The 22664-nt window shown below is 38.2% G+C and overlaps 2 protein-coding genes across 4 annotated transcripts; both read right to left on the minus strand.

The window, feature by feature from the left end:
- Positions 1 to 228: 228 nt before the first annotated feature.
- Positions 229 to 14063, minus strand: LOC103706260 (DNA-directed RNA polymerases II and IV subunit 5A-like). Of its 2 annotated transcripts, none has more exons than XM_008790316.4 (5): positions 13654 to 14063; positions 6715 to 6810; positions 5201 to 5380; positions 4936 to 5027; positions 229 to 611 (listed from the first exon to the last, which is right to left on the minus strand). In XM_008790316.4, the coding sequence occupies exons 1-5, from the start codon at positions 13750 to 13752 to the stop codon at positions 545 to 547; spliced, it is 534 nt and encodes a 177-aa protein (XP_008788538.1). In that variant the 5' UTR covers positions 13753 to 14063; the 3' UTR covers positions 229 to 544. The 2 variants fall into 2 exon arrangements, with proteins under 2 accessions (XP_008788538.1, XP_008788537.1); XM_008790315.4 differs by having other exon boundaries at positions 4914 to 5027; positions 13654 to 14053.
- A 1888-nt stretch (positions 14064 to 15951) lies between these two features.
- LOC103706261 (DNA-directed RNA polymerases II and IV subunit 5A-like) lies at positions 15952 to 21684 on the minus strand. 2 transcript variants are annotated; one of them, XM_026804357.2, is made up of 4 exons: positions 21384 to 21684; positions 18798 to 18971; positions 17050 to 17163; positions 15952 to 16353 (listed from the first exon to the last, which is right to left on the minus strand). In XM_026804357.2, the coding sequence occupies exons 1-4, from the start codon at positions 21534 to 21536 to the stop codon at positions 16228 to 16230; spliced, it is 567 nt and encodes a 188-aa protein (XP_026660158.2). In that variant the 5' UTR covers positions 21537 to 21684; the 3' UTR covers positions 15952 to 16227. The 2 variants fall into 2 exon arrangements, with proteins under 2 accessions (XP_026660158.2, XP_008788539.2); XM_008790317.3 differs by having other exon boundaries at positions 21339 to 21684.
- Between the last annotated feature and the right edge of the window lie 980 nt (positions 21685 to 22664).

Raw genomic sequence — 22664 nt, forward strand, 5'->3', positions numbered from 1 at the left:
TGATCAAATACAGCTTACTCATTTCACAGAGCTACATGGAAGGATGCTTCCTAGTTCATAATTTCTGTAATTATTTCCATAGATATTTGAGAACATCTAGATCGATTGTAGATGGTTGTTATATACTCTGATTTAGCTAGTCCACGTCACCACTTAAGAAATCAGGAGAGCAAATATGTACATGGATTGTGTAAACTCAAGCATGACCTAGAACTGACCCCAATGAGATTTTGACAAAATCTCAAGCTCAAACAGACCTTTATTAACCATACATAATATAATCATATCTTTATCAATCAGGACTGACATATAGCTACATTTATGAAATTATCTACAGTTAAATAGCAGCCATGAGTTAATTATGGCTGATGCAAATGATAACACACTTTGAACAGGGAATGCACTTCAAATTCCCATAGGCTCTTAAAATAAAGACAACCAACACTGAGCTATAACACTACAAGATGCAGCACTTTGGCATATACTCAGACAATATATCGATAGGTGACATATCTGCCTGCAGTCTCACTGGGCCGGATGATCTTCACAACCTGTCCACGTTTGAGACCATAGTATCTTGCAACTGGGTCTGTAACTTGAATCCTTGGAAACTGAATATATGAATTCATGCAATCGGAATAAACATTACATTATGGAAGAATACTGAAATTGAAATATAATTCTACTCTTACAATCATAAAATCAGACAAGATTGGCAAAACAAATTCATCATGAATGTAGAGCTATGGTTCCATTGTATATCAAAAAGAAGAGAGTGCACCAGGGTGCAAGTTATACTCGGTTAATGCTAATAAATCAAGTAAACAACCCAATATCATTCAACTTGTTTGATTTTTTACAGGTGCTGACACATTATTCATGACTAGGTTTTATTGATTAAGATAAATCATCGATGGAGATCCAAGATCATACTATGATGCATCATAGGGACGCAACTTAGGAGTTTTTATAAGTTTTAATGTATTTACCGATTTTTTGTATTTTCCTTTTATTTCTGGTTATTCTTAGTTGTAGCAGGTTATTTTGGAATCAAAGATTAAAAGATCTCTAGTTTTATTTGATAACTTGGGGCTAATTACTGGAGTGGTAATGTTCATTATATTATTCTTGCAACAATAGCATTAAATAGTGAAGTGGCAATAATTTTGGGACTTGCATAAATTTGAGTTAGGCTTTTCTATTTATAGCATCTTAAGCAATGTATGAACCTTATGTTTTGATTGAACGGAAAGGACTCTGCAAAAAATAATGGCTGCTGAGGTAACGACCCTGCATGATGCATGGATCCGGTGTGGCACCAGCCCCCATTACTAAATCCCTGGAGTGTGTCTGGCCATATCCTCTCCTATTCCTTGAATTTTTTCTTTTTGCTTTTTTGCATCTACTTTTTAGTTTTCTTTATTTTTCTACATCAATTTTTTTTCTTCTTCTGTTTTGTGGAGCAACACATCTCAATTCTATTTTTGATCCCAAATCAGTTTGCCGCCAAGCTTTAATCTCTGCTGCACAAGTTAAATGTTAGTTAATCAAATCACTAGTTGTGTTATTTTAGGTAGCAGTTCATCTCCAATCCTATATCCTAGAACTTTAGATGGATTCTCTTTAGTTGATTCCTCTTCCTTGCAGTAATTTTTTTGTGGTAGTTCACTTAACATGAAAAAAAAACAGATCCATTTTTTGAATGAACAGCAAGCCATTAGATCTAATCTTACACAACTCCAAACCCTCTTCTTCCCCTAATCAAGTCACAGTTTAATATTCTTTAGATCCATCTCAGCTTCCACGATCAACTTGCATTGAAATCTGTACATTTGTAGTTCAGTTTTAATCAGAACTCAGGTATGAGATAAATTTTCCAGCAAACATTTATAGCAACCCTTTCCTAAACCTTAAAAGAGTCATATTACCAAGACTAACTTACATCAACCATCTAGTTACTACAGTCTGAAAGAAGATTCTACTATGATATATGTATGATATATGTTAACCTATAGCAAGTCAAATAGCCATTGGAGAATATCATCAGACAACAACATTAAACTAGTCATCAAAGATTCAAAATATCAGACGGAGAAGTCAGGTGTGAGTTTTGGGAAAGTAAGCCAGTGAAAAAAAAAGGATGCAGGAAGGAGACTGCTCCATATCCTCCACAGTGGATGTCTTCGATCACAAGATAGTTCATTTATTAGCAACTAAAGTTAATAGCAATATCACATTGTCTGCAATTTCCATCAAAGATGATGCCATTCTCAGTATATCCACAATAATCCTAGCGTCTCTGTTGAGAATGCATGGCTTGATAGTGGGATATGGTGAAGTGCATTCTGGGATGCAATGATTGTACTTCTCCATCATCTGCACTTCTTTTGTCTCTATTGCTAAACTTTGAAAGTTGATTTAGCAATGTTGCGAAGTTTATCACAAGACAGTTTATTTAGCAACAAAGGTTAAGAGTAATATCATATTGTTTGCAATTTCCATCAAAGATGGTGCTATTCTCAGTATATTTCACAATAATCCTGTTGTCTCTGTTGGGAATGCATGGCTTGGTAGTGGGATACAATGAAGTGCATTCCAGGATGCAGTGATTGTACTTCTCCAACATCTGTACTTCTTTTGTCTCTGTTGCTAAAAGTCAATGGGAAGATCTCCTGGATCTCGAAAGAAACAGTTGCTTCTTTTAGCAGCATGAGATGAAAATGCGAGTCTTTTATGTCTCAAAGATGGTCTTCGAATTCTTGTGCATGTTCAACTATGCTTGGTTGACAGATGATAGGTGGCTCAGAGGATGACCTTGTGAGGGCAAGTATTCCATAGTAAGTTTTTACATGATAATCCCACCGACTTTTCAGATAGGGTGGGTGTCTTTTTCTTGCAGTAGTAATTCAAAGGTTGTTTTCTCTGGGTTTGTCTATTTTGGTTTGATTCATCCTTGTTTATGGAGGACAATGAATCTGATCAAGAAGACAGAGTATGGTGTGAAATGGGAAGGCCGCCATGCTAGGCCACCAAGCAAAGATATTTACTTATTTGCCTCATTTCAACCAAGCTAACTTGATTATAGACTGCCCCCAATTGTAATATCTACACAGGCAATTGGACATCATTACTTGTATGAACCACATAACCATGTCAATCAATTACATGCAATGTTAATACAACTCACCATCACATGCAACTTAATTGAAATAATTTTTTATCAGGTAATATAAGATGTATGTTATTTGACATCTGTTACAAATATGTCTGACTCTGCTCATCCTCAGTCAGCTTGGTCTGATTCAACTCAAATTTTGTTCATATCGAACATCAAATTGCATCTGACAGGGTTAGGTTACTTAGGTCCATGATCAGGTAGGAGTGAGTTTGGGCAGGCTACTTCATATATCTATCCGTGCATTAGAAGAATTTCAAATCCGGACAAAATTAATGCTAGCAAAAACAGCAATGAAGGTAAAGGACCTTATCCTTGGATTCTGTTATTATGCTTTAGCCTAATATCTTATTGAGGGCTAATTGCTGTGTGATCGAAGCTTGCAATGATAGAAGAGCAATTTAAGATGCATGCTTTTGAATCATGTAGAAATGGTTAACAAGTTTTGAGCTCAGAACTCTGTTTAATTTGCAGCCAGCCCAAGAATGCATAAGCATTCAGGTCTTGAGGGCAGGAGCAAGGCTCTCTACCCCAGTACGGGTTGTTAAGTTAGGTGCACAAGCAGTATAGCTAATTTGGGGATTCACGCACTGGTGAGATGCCATGACATTGTTCAATAAGCATCAGTCAAGTAGAAAACTAATGCAAAATAAGGAAAATTTATAGTTATGCTATATGCTCATTATTATAATTTGACACGCATTTTATCATTAATTATTAACTATATTAGAATAAGTATACTGTCTGGAAGCTAATTGAATGCAGCAGAGTTTCCTTTGAGGGGAAAAAAAGGCAGAGTCCAGAACACTTATCCTAAAGTTAAATGTCTAAACAATGATTTCAAAGCTCAAATACAAAATTAGGCGTCAAGTAAATGCACAGCCAAAGAATAAATATGGACAACAGAGCTCATAGCTAAGTGATTCATCCACTGATTAAAAAATGATTCCAAATTCAACACACTGATCAGCGTTCATCTTCATATGAAGCCACTAAATTCATATGAAATCCACAAGACATCTATTAACAACTTAGAATGGCCTACAGTCCTAACATACCAGTATAATAATGTCGAAAGCCTTAAACTTGAACATCCACTTTTACCAATTACAGGGTGAAATCACTAGCAAAAATCCAAGAGAGGGCTAATTTATTGATGGAAATTTACTTAAACTTTATCATGTAAGACGTGATGCTTCAATGACTTATAAACTCCACTTTATTTATTTCATAATGTAAATTAGTGGCTGATATGGTCTTCCAGGGACACATATAGAGCGACATATACATTTTCAAGTGGGACAATACATGCTGGTGTCTGCTATGGCCAATACATACCTTAGCCAGCATATCCTGTTCCCTGGCAGAAATTCAAATCAACCACAGGAAAGACAAATTAAATTGCTCATTCAAGAAATCATGGCACAGCAATCTAGATGACCTCTGATTCCTCAGTACTAAAAAAAGGACATCTTCAACAGCCATCAGTTTTGGATGCTTATAACAAAATAAGGTGATCAGGACACGCTCACAAAACCTCAGGTGAAAAGTTAACTAGTTGTACTAAGAACCTAAACATATTGAGGTGATTAGTGTTTTCCCAGATTATACCTTATTTGGATCGCTAGAGTGATTATTATCTGGCTTCATTATAAAGAATATAGGCATCAAAATCTGCAATTAATAAAGTTACATATAAATGAAATGTCTTGATGAGCGTATGATAATTAAAGCATACCTGAGTTTCTTTTAAAGTATACCGCTCTAATAAAGTCTTCTTTTCCTCATTTGTAAGCAATTGGTGCTCTGGAACAAGAACATGATCCTTAATGTTGATCAGGAGCTCAGCTTCCTGCATTTAATTGTTAAACATCACAAAGACATCATCGATAATCCATGGTTTAGAAAATCTACTAAAAAAGGGAAATTGGCATGGAACCCATAAGATGAAAACTCTATTTTTCCTCACTTTACTGATGGTTGATCTCAAGACTATGTATGCACAAATAATGTTCTTTAACTCACCTGGAAGATCTCCAAATGATATTTTGGAGACAATTCTTGAAGGTATGATGTTGCAAATGGAGTCAGATTCTGCTGAAGAACTAATATTGCTCTAGGAACACTCTCTGCCTTCATCAATTCGGCATATTTCTTTATTTGTTTCACACCAACTTTTTCATCGTTAGGAAAGAAAACATATATCTGTTCCATGCAGGAAAGATAAGAATGAGAGAAAGTTGAGGGCACATGAAGCAACTCAGCATCTGAAAATTATGTTTTCCAGTGCAGGCACCATACTTAACCAAGCACTTCTTATCTGTCAAGACATCTATGCTTGAAATTTAACGCACTTTATGATGATCCCTATTTGTATGAGAATCTACTTGTGGGACATATTTCCTAGTCATCGCAAATGACATGAAACATGATGCTATCACTTTCCTACTTTTCGTTACCCTCTATGACACCAAGAGCCCCCCCTGATGAGGCATCTACAGAAGGGTGACAGCTGCATCTAATTAGTAGCCCTGCTCCCAGTCTCCCTAGTTTTCTACTATCAATCTTTGCACACTTGTTTCCTATAGGCAGATCACATAACAACAAGATTTCTAACAGCTCATTTTAGAGCAACACACAGAATCTTTTGTAACATAGAAAATTAAAAAAAAAAAGATTCCTACATTCCAAAACCACCATCATCATTACTATCGCCCAAACCTTTTTCCCATCAAGTATGTGTCGGCCATAAAAACAACTCAAAGTTGAGAAGGATTCATGGAACAATCAAGTAGACATTATGGCTGGTTGTCACTCTGTTATAACCTTCTAGAAAATGGTGCTGAGTTTCTACATGAGGAAATTTAGGCAGGGGAAGTGCTTGGCATAAGATCTATGTGGCCAGTTGGCATGTACAGAGATTTACCCTATTAGCTGCAGCTTAAGCTCATTGAATCAAAGGAGCAGCCTCCCGGAATTCCCGAGACTTAGAAAGAGTCTCGACAAAATGGGAAAGATGTTGAATTTTATAACATGAAGCTGGTTTCTTCTCAAAGGCACAATTAAGCTAAAGAGTCAAATAAAATGCAGTACCTGAAGGAAAAAATGTCAACAACTGACCGCAGCTACTCCAAAGTATAACTGATTGTTCACATCCTTTTGCCATAAAATTCATGTTTCAAATGAATGACACAAATGGCATATCCCATCTAAAACAACAACACCAAAGATGGTCAACAACAAGACTGACGAGGAATTCCTTAGAGGTAGTTACAGTCTACGTGTCACCAACAACGGAAACAAACTGGGGGAAAAAAACCGGAACCTGAATACAAAATCTTATGAAAAATTAACTGATATCCAACCAGAAGCATTCTTGAGCATTCAGAAATCAGCTGAGACAAAAATTCTGCTAAAAAATTCAAATTTTAACGTACATATCAATTAAAAGATCCAATTAAGAAGAGAATAAATCGTCAAATCCAAGAGAATTAAGAGATCGGCAGAGAAAAGGTAAGGAAAGGAGAGGGAGGATTTACCTGATCGGCGGGGTCGTTCTTCTTGGACTTGTTGATAAGGAGGTCCTCCCGCTTGACGCCCTCGCCGAACTTGTGGAGGAAGTCGATCTTGGTCATGTTTGTTGGGTTTTGACCCACATGACCACAACATGGTCAGTTACAGAATGATTACCGTAACTGACTCCTAGAGAAGTGGAAGAATAATATCCTTGATGGTAGGATATTCGAAGGGGTCTCATCCTTTGCCCATAACGCGAACACAGAAAATTGGACTCCATCTCCGGGTGTTTGAACAGGGGCCAAGAGGGAGAAACGAAGCTTGATCATTCAGAAAATCCATGGATTCAGGTACGCCACCCTTCATGGTCCTATTTATGATCCTATTTACAGATGGTTTACATTTGGTATCAGAGCCTGGTTCATCCTAGAACCAGATCACAGTAAAAGGGTAGATCACAGGGACAAGGCAATGGTCGTTTTGGCCAGCATAGAGGCGATCTGATCATCGCCATCTTGACCGGCCGTCACTGGGACGCCGGGATACTGTGCCGAGAGTCGACCATTACGTTGTCCTTGGATGGGTTTTTGATGATTCCGAGAGCCGACGCCAGATCTGGCCGACATATGGTGCCGAGAGCCAACAAAGGATCCAGCGTAGCCGCCGGCCATGGTCTCCCTCCCACCCGATTAAAAAAAAAAAATAGAAGATAAATCTCATCGGAGTCTGTGCGGGTGGCGCGACCGCCCGGGTGACGCCGTCGGGAGACGTTTCGTCCGGCGGCAGGTCCATCCGGGTGGCGCCGTCGGGCTGCACTTCGTCCAGCGGCATGATCGCCGCCCGCAGCTCCTAAGGGCCGACGGGTTGGGTTCGGTGGAACCCCAACCCGCCGGCGTTGCCCTTGCTGGCGTGCGACCGCCGGTGGGCGCGCCATCGGGCGGCGAGTCCACCGGAGGCAGGCGGTGCGCTCGCCGCCCGGCGATCGGAGGCAGGCGGGCTGGGTTCGGCGGAACCCTAGCCCGCCGCTAAAAGAGGAAGAAGACGGGTCGGGCCGACCCGTCTCCTCTTCCCATTTAAACAAAACAAAAAAAAAATTAATTTACGCATAACGGGTCCGGGTTTTGGGTTTCGACCCGAACCCGTAATCGTTAACCCGCTGCATTTAAAAAAAAAAGGCATAACGGGTTCGGGTTTTTTAGGTTTCAACCCGAAACCCGAATTCGTTTGGCCAATAAAAGGAAAATTTTCTGTTAAGCCCCTATGAAACATTTTATTTATGCATACAGCCCTTCCAGGGATGTTAAAAGAATGAAATGTTTCTGTTAAGTCCCTATGAAACATTCTATTTATACTGAAGTCTTAGAGGGCTGTTAAAAGATGAAAATGTTTATATTAAGTCCCTGTCAAATATTTAATTATACTGAAATCCTTAGAGGGCTGTTAAAAGATGAAATTGTTTCTGTTAAGCCCCCGTGAAACATTTTATTTATGCTGACATCCTTCCAGGGCTATAAGAAACAAAATATTTTGATTTAGTCCCTGTAAAGCATATCATTTATGCAGAGGTCCTCAAAATATGTTAATTTAGTCCCTGTAAACATATTATTTATGCAGAGGTCCTTGTAGGGTAATGTGATAAAAAAATTTGTCATTTATTTTACATTTTAGTATACTTGATAGCATAATATGACACATGTACTGATTGTGTAGATTAGTAAAATATTAAATACATGTTTTATTTTAATTTGTCATATTATGAATTGTCAATTATGTGCAATGTCATTATTTTAATTTGATGTCTATATTATGAAATAGTTTGGTAGTTGCCAAAGTAACCCAACTAGAATGTTTAATAGACATCAAGTCATCAAATACTCTAATCCCAGGTATTAAGATAGTGACTTCGCAAATTATGACTTACAGTTTTTCAATCATGAGATATTATGGATTGGCCCAAAGGTGCACCACTTTCAAATGATTGATTTGCTGAGTTAGGATAATTAATGAGTATCCTTGATTTAATAGGTATTGGATGCTCAAAGGCAACAGACCTATTTGAATTTTGGACCTATATCATTAATTATTCCTAGGTGAATTGGGAATCACCATAATAGTAATTTAGTGTTTCATAATTACTACCCAAAGGTGTATTATGGTAATACTGTTTATGTTATTCATCATTATTGCTAACTCAAAGTGTTAATGTTGTAAGCATTTTCTTATTGTTAATTTTCTTATTGCAGTATCTATTCCTGTTTCGCTTCATTCGCAAGCTTCATCTGTTACGATCTTTAATGGAACTAATTTCTCAGAGTGGAATGAACAAGTCCAGTTTCATCTAGATGTTCTGGATCTTGATTTAGCACTCCGATCTGAGAAACCGGCTGACATTACTGATTTGAGCAGCTCGGAAGAAAGGTCTTTTTATAAAACTTGGGAAAGATCGAACAGATTGAGCATTATGTTTATGCGGATGAATATAGCGAATAATATCAAGTCAACGCTTCCTGAATGTGACAGTGCTCAAGCATTATTGAAAACTGTGGAAGAACGTTTCCAATCTGCTGATAAGTCTCTGGCTGGGACATTAATGGCTAAGCTTACCACCATGAAATTTGATGGTACTTGTGGGATGCATGAGCATATTCTTGAAATGACAAATATAGCTGCTAAGCTGAAGGCTCTTGGGATGGATGTGAATGAATCCTTTTTAGTTCAATTTATTTTGAACTCCTTGCCTCCTCAATTTGGATCATTTCAAATTCACTATAACACTATTAAGGATAAGTGGAATGTGAATGAATTGACCAGTATGCTTGTTCAAGAGGAGACAAGACTTAAGCAACAAGGACATCATTATGTCAATCTTGTAAGTCATGGAGCCAAGAAGAAATGGAAGAAGCCAAGAAAGGGCATGAAGAGTGGACCATCCGAGGGTAAAGAGCCTCATCATGATACCGAGGTTCATAAGAAGAAACAAAACAAAGATAGATGTCATTTTGCAAGAAATTGGGACACTATCAGAAGGATTGCCATAAACGCAAGGCATGGTTTGAAAAGAAAGGTGAGCCTTTGGCTTATGTATTTTTGAATCAAACCTTACTGAAGTTCCTTCTAATACTTGGTGGTTTGACTCAGGTTCTAATGTTCATGTTTCAAATACGATGCAGGAATTTCTTACAACCTAGATGCAAGATCCAAATGAGAGTTTTATCGTTTTGGGGAATGGGGTTAGAGTTCCTGTAACAGCTGTTGGAACCTATCGTTTGTTTTTAAATACTGGTTGTCATTTAGATTTGCTTCAGACTCTTTATGTTCCTTCTATTTCTAGAAATTTAATTTCTGTTTCTAAACTTGATGTTGAAGGATATTTTTTTAAAATTGGGAATGGTAGTTTGCGTCTTTTCAAAGACAATGTCTTCCTTGGTTCTGGTGTTTTGTGTGATGGCTTATATAAAGTAAATCTTGATAATCATTTTGCTGAAACTCTTATGACCTTGCATCGTAATGTTGGAATTAAACGAAACCTGATAAATGAAAAATCTTCTAACTTGTGGCATAAAAGATTGGGTCATATATCCAAAGAAAGATTAGAGAGATTAGTAAAGGATGGGATTTTGTCAAACTTAGACTTTACTGATCTCGGTATGTGTGTAGACTGCATTAAGGGAAAGCAAACCAAACACAAAGAAAGTTGCCACAAGAAGTGAAGAACTTCTTGAAATTATCCATACAGATATTTGTGGGCCTTTTGACTCCCCATCATTTGGTGGAGAGAAGTATTTTATCACCTTTATTGATGATTTTTCACGTTATGGTTATGTCTATTTGTTGCATGAAAAATCTCAGGCAGTGGATGTCCTAGAGGTATACATTACTGAGGTTGAAAGACAATTAGATAGAAAGGTGAAAATTGTCAGGTCTGATAGAGGTGGTGAATATTATGGTAGGTATGATGAAACAGGACAACACCCTGGCCCATTTGCTAAACTCTTAGAAAAGCATGGTATACGTGCCCAATACACTATGCCGGAAACGTCACAGCAGAATGGAGTAGCTGAAAGGCGTAATCGTACACTTATGGATATGGTTAAGAGTATGTTAAGTAATTTTTCGTTACCCATATCGTTGTGGATGGAAGCCCTTAAGACCGTTGTATACATATTAAACCGAGTTCCTAGTAAGGCAGTTCCAAAAACTCCCTTTGAGTTATGGACAGGAAGGAAACCGAGTTTAAGACTAAGACACCTGCATGTTTGGGGTTGTCCAGCGGAGGCCAGAATTTATAATCCACATGAAAAAAAAATGAATTTTAGAACGATTAGTGGATACTTTATAGGTTATCCCGAAAAATCCAAAGGGTATAGGATTTACTGTCCTGACCATAGTACAAGAATTATAGAGACCGGTAATGTCAAATTCATTGAGAATGGTGAAACCAGTGGGAGTGATAAACCACAAAATGTGAAAATTCAAGAAGTTAGGGTGCAAGTCCCTTTACCCATGACTTCTAAGAAAATTGTTGTTCCTACAGTTGTCATACAGTTTAATAACAATGAACAACAAATTAATGATCAAACACTCCATAATGAAGTTATCACCACTGAACAAGTTGTAGAAGAACCACAAGGGATGACATTAAGGAGATCTCAAAGAGAAAGAAGATCTGCCATTCCAAATGATTATATGGTTTATCTATAAGAATTTGATTTTGATATAGGGACAAGAAAAGATCCGGTTTCTTTTAAACAAGCCATAGAAAGTATTGATTCTACTAAATGGATTGATGCCATGAAAGATGAGTTAAAATCAATGGATCAGAATGAAGTCTGGGATATCGTTGATTTGCCCGAAGGTTGTAAGACAGTTGGGTGTAAGTGGGTCTTTAAGACCAAGCTCGACTCAAAGGGTAATGTTGAACGACATAAAGCTAGATTGGTGGCCAAAGGTTTCACTCCGAAAGGAGGCATTGATTATAAAGAGACATTTTCTCCTGTATCTAAAAAGGACTCATTTAGAATCATTATGGCTTTGGTTGCACATTATGATTTAGAGTTGCACCAAATGAATGTAAAAACTGCTTTTCTGAATGGGAGTTTAGATGAAGAAGTCTATATGGACCAGTCCGAAGGTTTTCCATTAAAGGGAAAAGAACACATGGTTTGCAAATTAAAAAAGTCAATATATGGTCTTAAACAAGCTTCCCGACAATGGTATCGCAAGTTCAATGATACCATCACTTTCTTCGGTTTTAAGGAAAACACTGTTGATCGGTGTATATACCTGAAGGTCAGTGGGAGCAAGTTTATCTTTTTGGTCCTATATGTTGATGACATATTGCTTGCTAGTAGTGATCTTGGCTTATTGTATGAAACTAAGGTTTTTCTCTCAAAAAACTTTGAAATGAAAGATATGAATGAGGCAACCTACGTGATAGGCATTGAAATATTTCGTGATCGATCACGTGGATTGTTAGGGTTGTCTCAAAAGGCATATATAGACAGAGTTCTAGAGAGATTTGGTATGGAGAACTGTTCAGCCAGTGTTGTTCCAATTCAGAAAGGGGATAAATTTAGTCTCATGCAATGCCCACAGAATGAATTGGAACGTAAGCAGATGAAAAATATACCTTATGCTTCTGCAGTTGGTAGCTTGATGTACGCTCAGACCTGTACCAGACCGGACATCAGTTTTGCAGTTGGAATGCTAGGAAGATACCAAAGTAATCCAGGGATGGATCACTGGAAAGCTGCAAAGAAGGTGATGAGATACTTGCAAGGAACAAAGAATTACATGCTTACATATAGAAAGTCAGATAGCCTTGAGGTGATTGGCTATTCGGATTTAGACTTTGCTGGATGTGTAGATAGTAGAAAGTCAACGTTTGGCTATTTGTTCCTATTAGCTGGAGGAGCAATCTCATGGAAAAGTGCCGAACAGACAAGCACTGCTTCGTCCACCATGGAAGCAGAATTTGTGGCATGCTTTGAGGCCATGGTTCATAGTTTGTGGCTGCGTAACTTCATCTCGGGACTTGGGATTGTCGACTCTATTGCCAGGCCGCTAAGAATCTTTTGTGACAATACTGCAGCGTCCATTTCTCCAGAAATGACAAATATTCTAATGGTGCCAAGCACATTGAGCTTAAATATTTTGTTGTCAAAGAGGAAATTCAGAAACAAAATGTGTCTATAGAAAATATGAGGATAGAGCTCATGATTGCCGATCCTTTGACAAAAGGTTTACAACCGAAGACTTTTAAAGAGCATGTTGAAAGAATGGGTCTTAGTTGTAATCCATGATATTAATTGAGGATTGCATTATGTTTATTTCTTTGACGCTTAGATATAATTGATTATGTTTCTGATTTTTCTGTTCTTCAAATATATGTACATGTATGGGTTTGAATGTATGATTACAGGAATTGTCTCTGACAAAGACATAATGTTTGACCATTAAAGATACTTCTCATTTATGGACTGTGGTTAAATAATTTGCTAGTGTTGTAGTACTTGGAAGGAACTATGTCATTATGTTGATGTGGAACCCCCTTGACTCGCATTAGTAAGTTGTTTAATTATGGTATTATGATGACCCAACTGACTGTGGATTAGAATGATGCGCGCCTAATGTTTACATCATTCTAACCAAAGTATGGTCATATGGGCCAAGTGGGAGAATATTGGGTTTTGACCCATATGACCACAACGTGGTCAGTTACAGAATGATTACCGTAACCGACTCCTAGAGAAGTGGAAGAATAATATCCTTGATGGTAGGATATTCGAAGGGGTCTCACCCTCTGCCCATAATGCGAACACAGAAAATTGGACTCCATCTCCGGATGTTTGAACAAGGGCCAAGAGGAAGAAACGAAGCTTGATCATTCAGAAAATCCATGGATTCAGGTACGCCACCCTTCATGGTTCTATTTATGATCCTATTTACAGATGGTTTACAATGTTGATCTCGAAGTCCACCACCAGGTACCCCCGATCTCTCAGCATCAGCATCACCGTCTGCCGGATTCGGTACAGCCGCCCAATCAGATCGTCAGCCATCGCCTCCTCCTCCTCCGGCCGCTACCGCTGCCGAAGTCTCACGCCAACCATGCTTGTTATATTATATTGAATTTTGCGACGACACCCTTTAATATTATTTTATCCAAGAATGGGAGATATCTTGACCGTCCGATAAATGAGGGTATTTAGCAGCCGGTTAAAAATAGATTACCAACTTCCCTTCTTTTACTAATTTCTCTAAAAAGAAATATAACTGTAATAATTTATGTTCTGACTTGGCTGATCAAGTCAAAATTAAGGATGGCAAATCAATTCTAAAGTTGGCTTAGCCCAGCCTCTTTTTTTTTTTTAAGATTTTCCAAAAAAACAAATTTTTTGATATTCTTTTCCATGCCCCTCCCCCCGTTCGCCATCCGATTGAAACCATATTCACCCGCCACCCCCCGTTCTCCATCCGCCGCCGCCGCCGCCGCCGCCGCCTTCTTCTTCATCTGCCACCCCCCGATCTCCATCCGCCTCCACGCCTATCGGCCTCATCTTGTTCTTGCTCCGGGCACGGCGAGACGGGATCGTGGAACGGCTCTACGCGGCTTGGCCGGGGGCGGCGCATCGGTGCGGGAACTGCACTCCCAGCTCCGCGGCAGAGCGGGAGGCGGCCGGCGGCCTGTCGACACGGGGAGTGGAGGGGAAGGGGAGGTAGCTCCGTGGCCGGGAAGCGGGCGACGACGGCATCCCTGCAGTCGATGAACGGACAGGAGCAAGGAGAAGAGGAGCGAGAAGGAGAAAACGATGACCTTCGAGACGATCGAGGTGAGGGAGAAGACGCCGACCTCGTCGGCAGCTTTGTCCGGCACTGGGGCTGATGGGGTACAAGCCGGTTCCCACCAAAAAAAAAAAAAAAAAAAAATCTGACCTTTGAATTATTTACCTAACCCGTCATCTGTTCCGATTACAAATCACCCACGTGCTTCGACTTATTTACCGCACCAGCCACCCTCGTCTCCGGTTAAAATCAATGCCGTCCGCCTTGAATCGGACGGCCAGGAGAAATCCAATGATGAAAGGACAGAGATGCCCTTTTTAGCCGAGGATGGTTGGAAGGAAACGGCATGGTTCAAGCTAGGGAAGGAAACCAAATCCAACTCGTCGGGTTCGTTCGAAGGTTCCTTGGTAGTCCCGGCAAGCGACGTTTTTATAAGGTAGATATAAGGAAGCAAAAGGATAGAGATCGAACAGATATTAGAACCTGGTGACTTGGGGGTCAAAGCCCTACTCACACCTCTCTCCTTAGAGAGCTGGAATTGGTTTGGATGGTACAGGTTTACATCTCGAGGTTTGGTTGATCCATGAAGTATTCAAATCTGGTCCGGATAATTTAACATGGATGTAGATTTTTTTCCCCCAAAAATCACAATTAATGCTAAAGTTAACTTATGAAATTGATTTGTGAACAATTTATTTCTAGCTTTCTTCCTTCCAGTCCAGCTTAGGAGCTTCCTTCAGATGATGGCAGGCTATGATATGTATGAGGGATATATTATTTGTGGACGGAAAACATTTGGCAACATAATACACTTACATATGCATGAGAAAACCAAGCCAAGCAAATTGTTTCATGCGGGTGTCATTAAAAAGGGATCCGGTTTTAGGGGTCGAACAATAAGGATGGAGCCCGAGATGCAATTATTTTGCAATTGCTGACATTTCTACTTCTTTTGTTAGATTGTAACCTTGGGGTTTAACCCCTTGTGTCTGCCAAAAATGGACTAAAACAAAAAGGATGGAGCCTGCAATGCGTACCATGATAGGGAGGCTATACACTGGACGCCAAGCATGCTCAATGGGACAGATCAACATGAAAAAAAAACTAGGATCATATTCCCCATAGTTGAACACATTAAAAGGATCTTGTTTTACTCCCTTTGTCTTGGTCTGGTGTGTGATTGAACCCAGACATCACATATGCCTCCTCAAGTTTCAAATATGTATGGTATTTCACCAGTTCAGCTGGAACTAGAGTAAGTGATCTTCCTCCATGAGTAACATGACCGGAGATCACAAAAAAAAGCAGCAGATGCCCAAACTAGAACTTGTTCTAATGTACATTTGTTTGAATGTACAGTTCAATTATGGAGGAGCTTAATCCAGATTTCTAGTAAATATCCTTGAATGAGAACTGCTGCCACCCCTCCTGCCCTTTTTTTTTCCCCAAAAAAGGGAAAAATGCAATACCAGTTCATAAGAATACACCAATGCTTTGAAATTAACCTATAAGAAAGTTCAAATAATGAAGTGAGAATGATTTGTAGCTATAGGCTATGTGAAAGCTGTTGTTATCTTGTGTCAATTCTTGAATGCCAGTCTCCAAAAGCCAGCATACATACCTAAACCTGATGAAAAACCATCACAAAAACATTGCATGCCTAAAGGTCCTCTAAAGGTGTCCAATTTCTAGAAGTAGACTTACTCTCAACTATCAGATTAAGCTATACAAGCTTGGAAGTCAGTACCAACTCAGACAGCAGCGCGGTAGGTAACATATCTACCAGCAGTTTCAGAAGATCGGGTAATCTTTACTACATCTCCACGAACAAGGCCATAGTACCTGGCCACTGGATCGGTCACTTGGATCCTAGGAAGCTGAAATTCATGATGGTCAATATGTCAGTGAGGAAAAAAAAATAAGAGCCTTATCACTGCACTCTGTAACACTTCCTGTACATGAAATTAGTGTACAATTCAGGAAAAGATACATAGCTAACAACCTGGGAAATGTAGGAAAGCAGAAAAACAACTTCACTGTGTGACAAAATTTAAAGATAACACGAGACAAGCATTTGATCTAATTACATTGCAATGTGTAGTGTAGGTCAAGATGGGCCATGGCACTTTTAGAAATTCATTTGCATAATAAGATACTATATCATGCAAAAAAAAAAAATCATAAAATTATACAAGAACAATTATTTTCTACAGACTATATTGAATACCATAGTAATTTAAAGCATAGATTTAAGTCATTCTTGTGGGAAAACAAGACAAACCTAATATTTACAGTTCAGTAACTTTGCTTTGTGGTCCTTTATAAAAATCTTATTATATAGAATTCTGTAAATATGTCTTTAAAAAAAAAAGCATACATGGAACATGGGCTTTCTGCTCTCTTTGAAATCAAAAATAATAGAGACACTTATTTTTAAGTTGCAATTTTATGGTATATGAGTATTTTCACAATTTTCACTGTAAAACAATGATCAAAAACCTTTGGGAAATGTGATTAAGAGAATGAAATGAAGGAAAGGTTTTTAACTATATAATTACTAGCAAATCACGTACCTGAGTGATTTTGACATTGTATCGCTCCAATAAAAACTTCTTCTTGGGACTAGTAAGCAATTCATGCTTTGGAACAAAAACATTCTTTGAAATGTTGACTAACAGCTCTTCCTCCTACAACAGGTTAAGGCTACATGTAATTTCATATATAAGAACTTCCACTGATTACTATTCTTTGGCAAAATGGGCATCAATTCAATGAGACATGGTAGGTTAAATTAGTATAACTTTATAATGGATTAAATTGTTAGAATTTCATGCTTGAATCTAAAATTCCTTAGCATTTACTTAGATATGTGATATATATTCAAATGTTCACAAGAAAATTTGATTAAAAAAGTGCTTACCCCGCATATTATTAGGGGATAGACTATATTCTATAAACTATTACCACATAAGTTAATAAAGAATGTGCAATTTTGACTGATATATAAAGATGGATGTAAGAAGAAACAATTGAAAGAAACATTAACATCACCAGGAATTAAGTTAGATATGACAAGTTAAAGGAAACATATGCATACTAAATACAAGCATAAAGGATAGATTAGTAAGTAAAAAAAAACTTTCTTTTTTAGACTATCTCGTTTAAGGCATTAATCAGTCAAGAAGATACATGCTTTTTTTTTAATAGGTCCTTGAGTTGAAATATGGAACCACCAGTAGTAAAGTTGCCTAACATGGGAGTAAATCTCAGCTAATAATTCATTTTAATGAAATAACTACAAAATGGGAGGTCTTACTTCAACGAACATATGAATGTCCTAACTAGAGGTTCCAGCCATCATAGAATGTCCTGAGTACTCAGACTCAACTTCTGTGCAATCATAAACAGACCCATAACAAGGAGTCTAGCGAGAATTCTCAGAGGTCAAGTGCTTCACTTTCCATCATAATAGACTTAGGAATGCCAAAAAGTTAATGATTACACAAGGATTCTAACACAGTTCATATTAAGTGGATGCAAAATACCATCAGCATGGCCTTCTTTGCGACTCATGAAGCCCCAAAAAATTAAAAGACCAACATCTTCTTCTGGTATAAACAGAAAACCTTTTAAATTTAGAATTCTTTGAAGATTCATCGAAGACATTTTAGTGGACCCATGTAATACTTAACAGGAATTTGTTCCTCCCTTACTTCTATTTTATTTATTGATTAGGAAGACCCTGATTTAATATCTATCTTTCCTATTTTGTGAAAAGTTCAGCTTCAACTCAACATCTTATAGGTTCTGTGGTCTGCTAAGATGCAAGATTCGTCGTCTCGATACCAGATTCCGTACCCATGCCATACTAGCACAGTATCAGTACAGTACGGTACGGAGTTTTTTTGGCGTACCGAGTGTCAGTACGCCACCGGTATCGGATATCGATACCAAATCGGTACGGTACTGTACGATATGCTCTGTACCGTCCAATTCGGGCCGGTATGGCATAGCATGCCCAGATGTCACTAGAGAGCACATCAAAAACTATTTAAATGATCAGTTGGTAGGCAGCAAGGTCTGCAATAGTTAATGGACAATGGATCTAGCTTGAAGTAGGTTGCTAAAATAACTAGTGGTGAAACTGCTCATTAGCTCTTTGAAGAAAAATAAAAAGACAACAATACTTCTGTAATCTTTTACTGCAAAAAAATATTAATTTAAAAATTAAATTCTAAAAAATAAACAGGAAAATCTCCTTGTTTCAATCTCCTTCAAATGTTTCTATGAATCTAGACATTAAATGCAATGGAAACCTCACCGTAAAAACCTCCAAGTGTTTTGCAGAATGGTCGCCCAGTTCCCACAGGAACAATTGAGTTGGCTTGTCTTTGACAACAAATATTGCCCTGGTGAGTTTTGCAGAATTCATTTGCGTTAGATAAGCCTCGAGCGACATTATGCAAAGCTTGTCCTCAACAAAGAAAACACATATCTGGTCCAAAAAAAAGGATAATATTCAATCACTTTTTACATAACCTATCAGTTGATCTCCACAAGAATAAGTATTTTGCCAGTTTTTGTAATAAGAGAAAAAAACCCACAAACATAAGTCATAGATCTCCCCACTTATACAGTTTATGGTAAAAACAGTGGTGCAACAAAATTGGTATGCACAGACAGCCCTTCCTTCCCCCCACACATATATACAGAATGCATCAAACTAACCTCAAAGATAATAGTATAAACAAAATACCATAAATGAAACAAAAGCCAATAAGCAAATGGACAAGAATAACTAGCAGAATAGAAGAGAATTCTGATATTTTACAGCACCTGTTCATATTTCTGTTCATATTGGAATACACTTTGTTTAATCTAGAATATTAGCCACCAATCTCCAAACCGCATTCACAAGAAGCAGCCAATTCATAAATAAGAGCAAAGCCATGAAAATTGCACATACTAAACAAGTTTAGCTACCCTAAATCTTTTAGATGAAAGGCATCTACAGGAATCCATTGATCATGAACCAAAAAACATGTTTCAAATATAAGTAGCAACTCTGTCTCTCTACTAAGCCCCGAATTGTTGCAAATAAAGTTTCCAAAAGAGTAAACTATGAATCTGATTCTTCAACCTTAAAATCCTCCTTTTAACCACCAGAAGAATACTCCAACCGACCAAACCTGCCTTGGCAGGGCAATAGCACTCACAATCAATACTCTTCTTCTGTTGACTTGCTTGTTAAAGTCAGCATCAAGCTATTCCATGAACTACAACATTGACGTGGTCAATGGCACAGCAAGAGACTTGAAAGGTATTGATAACAGAATGATCTGTCATTCCAAAAAATTTGCCTCCTCTATAGCCCTGGAAGCAAGTCAAAAAGATTCACAATGTAGGAGTTCCTTTTGATTGGATGCCATAGACTAGCACAAAAGATCATCATTGGCACCTCTCGTAGTAACATCCCAGCACAATAATCTCAGCCAAAGGTTATGGAGTCCTCTGTTACCATCAGAAGCCATAATATCTAGAAGAGAAACATCCTTGAATATTAAAAGCATCAGAAAATCCCAGTGTTTATATCCTTAGATTCATAGAATGCCTTCTCTTCTAGTTGCAATCCACACTACAGGTGCATGCTTCTAACAACTTCAATTTTCTCCAATATCCCGACAAGGAAATAGAGTGATCCACATTTTGAACCAAAATCTTATACCGTAATAACGAGATAAGAAATGTTCATGATCATGAAAGGCATCAACCCCTATCTATAAGCAAATTATTTCACATTTAATCAAATGAATATCTTCTCTAGTAGTAACCACCATTCTCAAATGAGCCTATTACTTATTTTTGAAGCCAAATGCTCTCCCACTTGAAGACATCTGCAGACCCATCATAAGATAAAGGTCAAGCATCCCCACTCGTTCCTTTCAACCAAAAGGCAGAACGTCCAATGACTAATCTTTTGATTCTTCAGTGGCCCTTCTGCCATTCATTCTTATGATGGCAAACAATATTCAGCTGTATACCTAAATATTATCAGAACATGGTAATAATCATAAACTGGTACGGACAATGAAGAACATTATTTTTCTAGCTAACAATCTTCTCACAGATGAATCAACTAAAAAGGGGAAAAGAAATCTTATAATAATTCAACTAAGAAACAATGACATTGTTTCCTGTTATACTTTCACTTACCGTCAAATATTACCAACAATAAGTGCATATCAGTTAACCAGGAGTTGCAAAAACAGAAATATTCTTTCCCAAATATATTCCTTTCACAGATGATACTGCTTGTTTAGAATAAATCAAAGCTTGCATGCGCCGCACACCGAAAAAAAAAAAAAGCCCTTCCATCCTATCAAGGATGGCCAAAAGGAGAAACTCGCAAACGACTTGGAATTCCACTCTTGCAGAGCATTGGTAATTGGTAGAAAAGCCATGCAAAATCAAAAACAAACAAACAAGATTCATCTCGGAATTCCACTCTCACAGAGCATTCCTAAAAAAATCCATGCAAAATCAAAAAGAAAAAAAAAACGAAGCTTCGACTTGGAACTCCCCTCTTGCAGAGCATCAGTAGAAAACCCTTGCAAATAAAAAAAAAAAGAAAAAAGGTTTCTAAGATTTGTTGCTTGTTAGTAGATTACAATCTGCTACAAACTCAAAACCTAAAGAGCACCGAATAAACCAGCACATAAACCCAGCCGTCAACAGAAGTTGCCAAAGAACAAAATCGTACATGAAATGGACCAAAAAAATACCATCAAATCTAACTATTTTCTTTTAAAAAAAGTGTACGAAGCGATAGAGAAGGGGATGAAATAAAGAAACAAATTAGTACTATGTCGGAAGGGTCGTCCCTCTTGGAGCGATGGAAATCAAGAACCTCTTTCCTGAAGTTGATCCCGAACTTCTCGATGAACTGCTCCCTGGTCATCGCGATCTCGGCGTCGGTGACCAAGAAGCCCCGGTCCCTCAGCATCTCCAGAAGAGTTCGCCTAATCCGGAAGAACTTGTCGGCCAGCCTACCGTCACCCATCTCGCCGGCGGCGTAGTCTCTTCCTCTCTTCCGGCGGTGAGAGAGCGAGATCGGAAGAGATTTGGGCGAGAAAAAAACCCAAAGAAAAAGAGTACTCAGAGAGAGAGAGAGAGATAGGTGACAGAGGAGGGAAAGGCTTTGAGGTGGTTTCATTTGGTTTCCTCTCCGCGGTGGGGAGAAGAGGACGGGGGAGTCATACTTTCCGCGCGCGTGCATAGAAATTTTTGTGCGGGTGCTGAATTGTGGACTGCGTCACGCCTGGGTGTCAAGCCGTCAAGAGTATAGTAATGGGTAGGATGGGTTCGCTGGGCTATTCGGAGGGAGGATCCTATCATACGCATAGAAATTTGTGTGCATGTCCATTATCGATGGATATGGATGGCAGTTGGAGAGGCGAAATATGCAATCAGTTTGGATGGAAATTTGGAAATTTGGATATACCTATCGTTGTCGCTCCAAAGCACTGGACCATATCTAGCCCGAACCCGACCCAAATCCAAAAATGAACATAGCCCGGACCCAACCCAAATCCGAAAATAAACATGGCTGGATATGGAATCAAGGTCAGTTTGGCAGAAATATTGGGGTTGGATTTAGGTTCTTATGTCAGACCTAACCCAAACTTGTATAAACTATTCAGTTTATTATATCTAATCATACATGCATAGAAACATATATATATATATATATATATATATATATATATATATATATATAAAATATTAATTTGATATCAAAGAATAATATTAGTTTTATTTATATATTTTCATTTAGGCATAAAAGGTAACGACATGTTAAAATATATCTAGGTATTTATACTTGATTTTAGGTAAAGGATGTCTTCTCAAATATATTATTCATCATTCACTACTTGCTATGCGTAACTGGATATTTAAAAAATTTTCAAAATATAGATTATTTAGCTCGATTTACTCTCCAGTATATAATATTTGGTACCTCAAGAGTTTGCAAACCTGCCCCAAACTCGATACACAAATTTACTACTTGAACTTGGGCCTGTCCTAGCATGAAAGGCCCCTATACCCGTCATTTCATGGCCTTTAATCAGGTGTGTTATAACTTGAACTGCATGAGCGGAGTCTGCAGTACTTGGTCTTAAGATGGATC

The sequence above is a fragment of the Phoenix dactylifera genome, chromosome 3 (assembly GCF_009389715.1).
Source record: "Phoenix dactylifera cultivar Barhee BC4 chromosome 3, palm_55x_up_171113_PBpolish2nd_filt_p, whole genome shotgun sequence".
NCBI lineage: Eukaryota > Viridiplantae > Streptophyta > Magnoliopsida > Arecales > Arecaceae > Phoenix > Phoenix dactylifera.

Bases quoted from the DNA above. Each gene is read 5' to 3' on its own strand.
- LOC103706260 (XM_008790315.4), bottom strand. From the start codon at position 13,752: ATGGCTGACGATCTGATTGGGCGGCTGTACCGAATCCGGCAGACGGTG. The intron at 5,028-5,200 runs GTGAGTTAAAGA...AATTAAATGCAG, and splicing joins ATCATTTGGAGATCTTCCAG to GAAGCTGAGCTCCTGATCAA. The intron at 612-4,913 runs GTATGCTTTAAT...TCATATATTCAG, and splicing joins ATACTTTAAAAGAAACTCAG to TTTCCAAGGATTCAAGTTAC.
- LOC103706261 (XM_008790317.3), bottom strand. From the start codon at position 21,536: ATGGGTGACGGTAGGCTGGCCGACAAGTTCTTCCGGATTAGGCGAACT. The intron at 17,164-18,797 runs GTGAGGTTTCCA...AACCTGTTGTAG, and splicing joins AACACTTGGAGGTTTTTACG to GAGGAAGAGCTGTTAGTCAA. The intron at 16,354-17,049 runs GTACGTGATTTG...CATGAATTTCAG, and splicing joins ACAATGTCAAAATCACTCAG to CTTCCTAGGATCCAAGTGAC.